This window comes from Suillus subalutaceus, assembly GCF_016647625.1.
Source record: "Suillus subalutaceus strain FC151 chromosome Unknown DFJ58scaffold_965, whole genome shotgun sequence".
NCBI lineage: Eukaryota > Fungi > Basidiomycota > Agaricomycetes > Boletales > Suillaceae > Suillus > Suillus subalutaceus.
In genome coordinates, this window is record NW_024541214.1 from 689 (window position 1) to 3,369 (window position 2,681).

Sequence of the window (2,681 nt, forward strand, 5' to 3'; positions counted from 1 at the left end):
CAAGGACCAGGCCTCCGACATCCCAGCCTCTATTTGTCTGGATGAAGGATTAGACCTAGGACGGCAAAGCACTGAAATATGTCCGGATTGCATCAGGCATACGGTCCTTTGACAAACCTCGAAATTTTGTCCGAACTGGCCTCAGGCCTCTCCACCTATATTCAGGAACTTTGACATAAGTGGTTGGTTACGACACATGCCGACGGGACTGTAGATAAGCAAATTGATAGTCCTAGTGACCAGTATATCACGAGTTACAGGCGTCAATCAGCTTTCTGGAAGTTCTGGAAGTTAACATGGAATTTGGTAATCCTAAAATAGGACCTTGTTTGGCTCAATTGTTTGATCACTGAACTAATGTTCAGACATGGTGTGAGTACTTAAAGGAGTCGCAGTAGGTTTAAAAGACGCACTTCATCCTGCTCATACCAGCACCCCATCTTTACAATGGGTACTTCCACTGGAGTATGCTCACCCTGTCATTCAACGGAATGTCATCTGCCTCTCGTCATCGTCCCACTGCAAGATGCTAGTGGAACGCCGAGATCGTCGTTCAATCACTGTCACGATTCCATGACTGATGGCACTCCACTGCCGAGCGTCGAACAGTCATCGCCGAACCCACCCAACAACTGTATCGTAATCATACAGAACAACTATATTGCGGAGGGAGGAACCATCAATATATTTTCAAGTCACTGCAACGGTTCTAGTAAGTTCTTCGTATGTCTTACCGACCAGAAGACTCACCTCACGATGTGAAAAGCCGTGACCAAGTTAGAACACGTCACTGCAACTGCAGAGTCCACACCCTTGGAGCCTCCGTCAGCAACGCAGGCAGAGCCCACGGAGCACGGTCGTGCAAGCATAGTATTGAGCGGCAACACGTTTGGCGAGTGCGTCATGATAAACGTAGGATCGCCAAATTGCACTGGAGCTGGTAGGTCAGTCGGTTCATCCGAAAGAAAATTAACTCACGGTTGATTGATATCAGTTAAACAAACCGCTCTTGCGTCCCAAATTGACCGCAACGTCTAGTAGGATGAAGTAAGGGTCAAAGTTGAATATACCAGTCTAGTATTTTGCGCCCACCTGTATGCCTATGTAGAGATATCAACCGACAATTTTTTGTAAAAAAAATGGGACACCCAGTATGCACCTAAGCTTGGTGTTCGTAATCATCTCGTTGCCTGCCTCTCCAAAGGTAATAATGAGCTTGTCATAAAGAAACAAGTACCCACGGGAAGGGCGTCAATTGCATGGGTCCCTCGGAATGTTCCGTGCGACATGCAGGAAGAGCGCACATACGAGGAGCATCAGAGTATATATAAAGGTCGTCCAGCCATTGCTCTTGAAGTGCTGCTGTGCCAATTTTAGCGCGAGTGCGGGCAGGTCATCTTTTGAATCATACCAGTCAACGATGACGACCTCATACTGTGCGTGCCCGTCAGATGTGGGTGGAGTTGAGGTGCCTGAGTGTTGTCTCGGGTACGGATGAGTGATGCGGTGTCTCGTGGGCGGGAACGAGGACACTAAGGCTGACAGAGTTGAATTATGGTGCAGGGTTGAGGGTATCGAAATGTGGCGGTGCGTAACCATAGAGGATGGACTGGTTTATCGCTAGCATAAAATCAGCGCTAGAAATTGTATAGAATCATTTGAGAACCATAATATTATAATTACACGACTATGGATGCCCTGAGGCAAGAGGTGTGCGATCGAGAATTCGGAGTTCACGACATCAAGGCAAAACTCCCGGCTGGGAAGCTCGCCTTGTAGTCAGCCAATGAAAATCGTTTCTGATCAATGCTGGGATAATATTGTAGCGCTTCCTCGGTGTCAACCCTCAGTGTCGACACCGAGCATGTAGGAATGGCCGGAGCTGATACGATGCCACCAAGGATGCAGCAACAGCCGGAGCTGATACTGATGATGATGACACCGAGGATTGACCGAGGCTCGTCAGCACACGAGGCGCCAGTTAGATACCTTTAAAGAGGGCATGTGCTCCTGCTTTCACCAACACTCTCATATCTCTACAATGGATACTTCCACTGGAGCATGCAAAAGTTGTACTTCAAATGAGTACGGTTTGCCCCTTACCATCAACCCACTCCGAGATGCTAGTGCAACACCATCGCCCGGACATGCTTCTGCGATAGATGATCATGGTGCTCCCCTTGAACGGTCAACCCTGAACCCGAACAACTGCGTCATAATCATACAGAACAACTACATTGCAGAGGGGGGAACTATCAACATATTTTCAAGTGGCTGCAACGGTTCCAGTGAGTTCTTCGCATGTTTGGCTTATCCAGAAAACTCACCTTGTAAAAAGCTGCGACCAAGTTAAATCGCGTGGTGACAAACTGCAGAGCACACGTCCTTGCAGCCTCCACCAGCGAGGCAGGCAGAGCCTGCAGAGCACGGTCGTGAAAGCATAGTGTGAGTGGTAACACGTTTGGCGAGTGTGTCATGATAAACATAGGATCGCCAGATTGTACTGGAGCTGGTAAGTCGTTTAGTTGATCTGGACGAGCATAGGCTTAATTATTTGTGTGCTAGTTAAGCAAACCGGTCTGGCATCCTAAATTAGCCCTATCTAGCGGAATGAAGTGGCAGACGTATATTTACTGCTGTTCTGCTCATCTGGGTCAATATCTCTATGGAAGTTGCGCTGT

At 48.1% G+C, this 2,681-nt stretch overlaps 2 protein-coding genes across 2 annotated transcripts; both read left to right on the top strand.

Annotated features, from left to right (window-relative positions):
* Window positions 1–374: 374 nt before the first annotated feature.
* On the top strand, window positions 375–1,038 carry DFJ58DRAFT_751834 (uncharacterized protein; the record flags this gene model as incomplete). The annotated part of the gene is made up of 3 exons (XM_041387784.1): window positions 375–712; window positions 767–940; window positions 995–1,038. Exons 1-3 carry the CDS (start codon window positions 448–450, stop codon window positions 1,036–1,038), a joined length of 483 nt encoding a protein of 160 aa, XP_041234532.1. The 5' UTR covers window positions 375–447.
* A 1,003-nt stretch (window positions 1,039–2,041) lies between these two features.
* Window positions 2,042–2,512, top strand: DFJ58DRAFT_850754 (uncharacterized protein; the record flags this gene model as incomplete). The annotated part of the gene is made up of 3 exons (XM_041393799.1): window positions 2,042–2,288; window positions 2,376–2,445; window positions 2,498–2,512. Coding segments are annotated over 3 exons (332 nt in total), but the record flags the coding sequence as incomplete, so codon positions are not given.
* Between the last annotated feature and the right edge of the window lie 169 nt (window positions 2,513–2,681).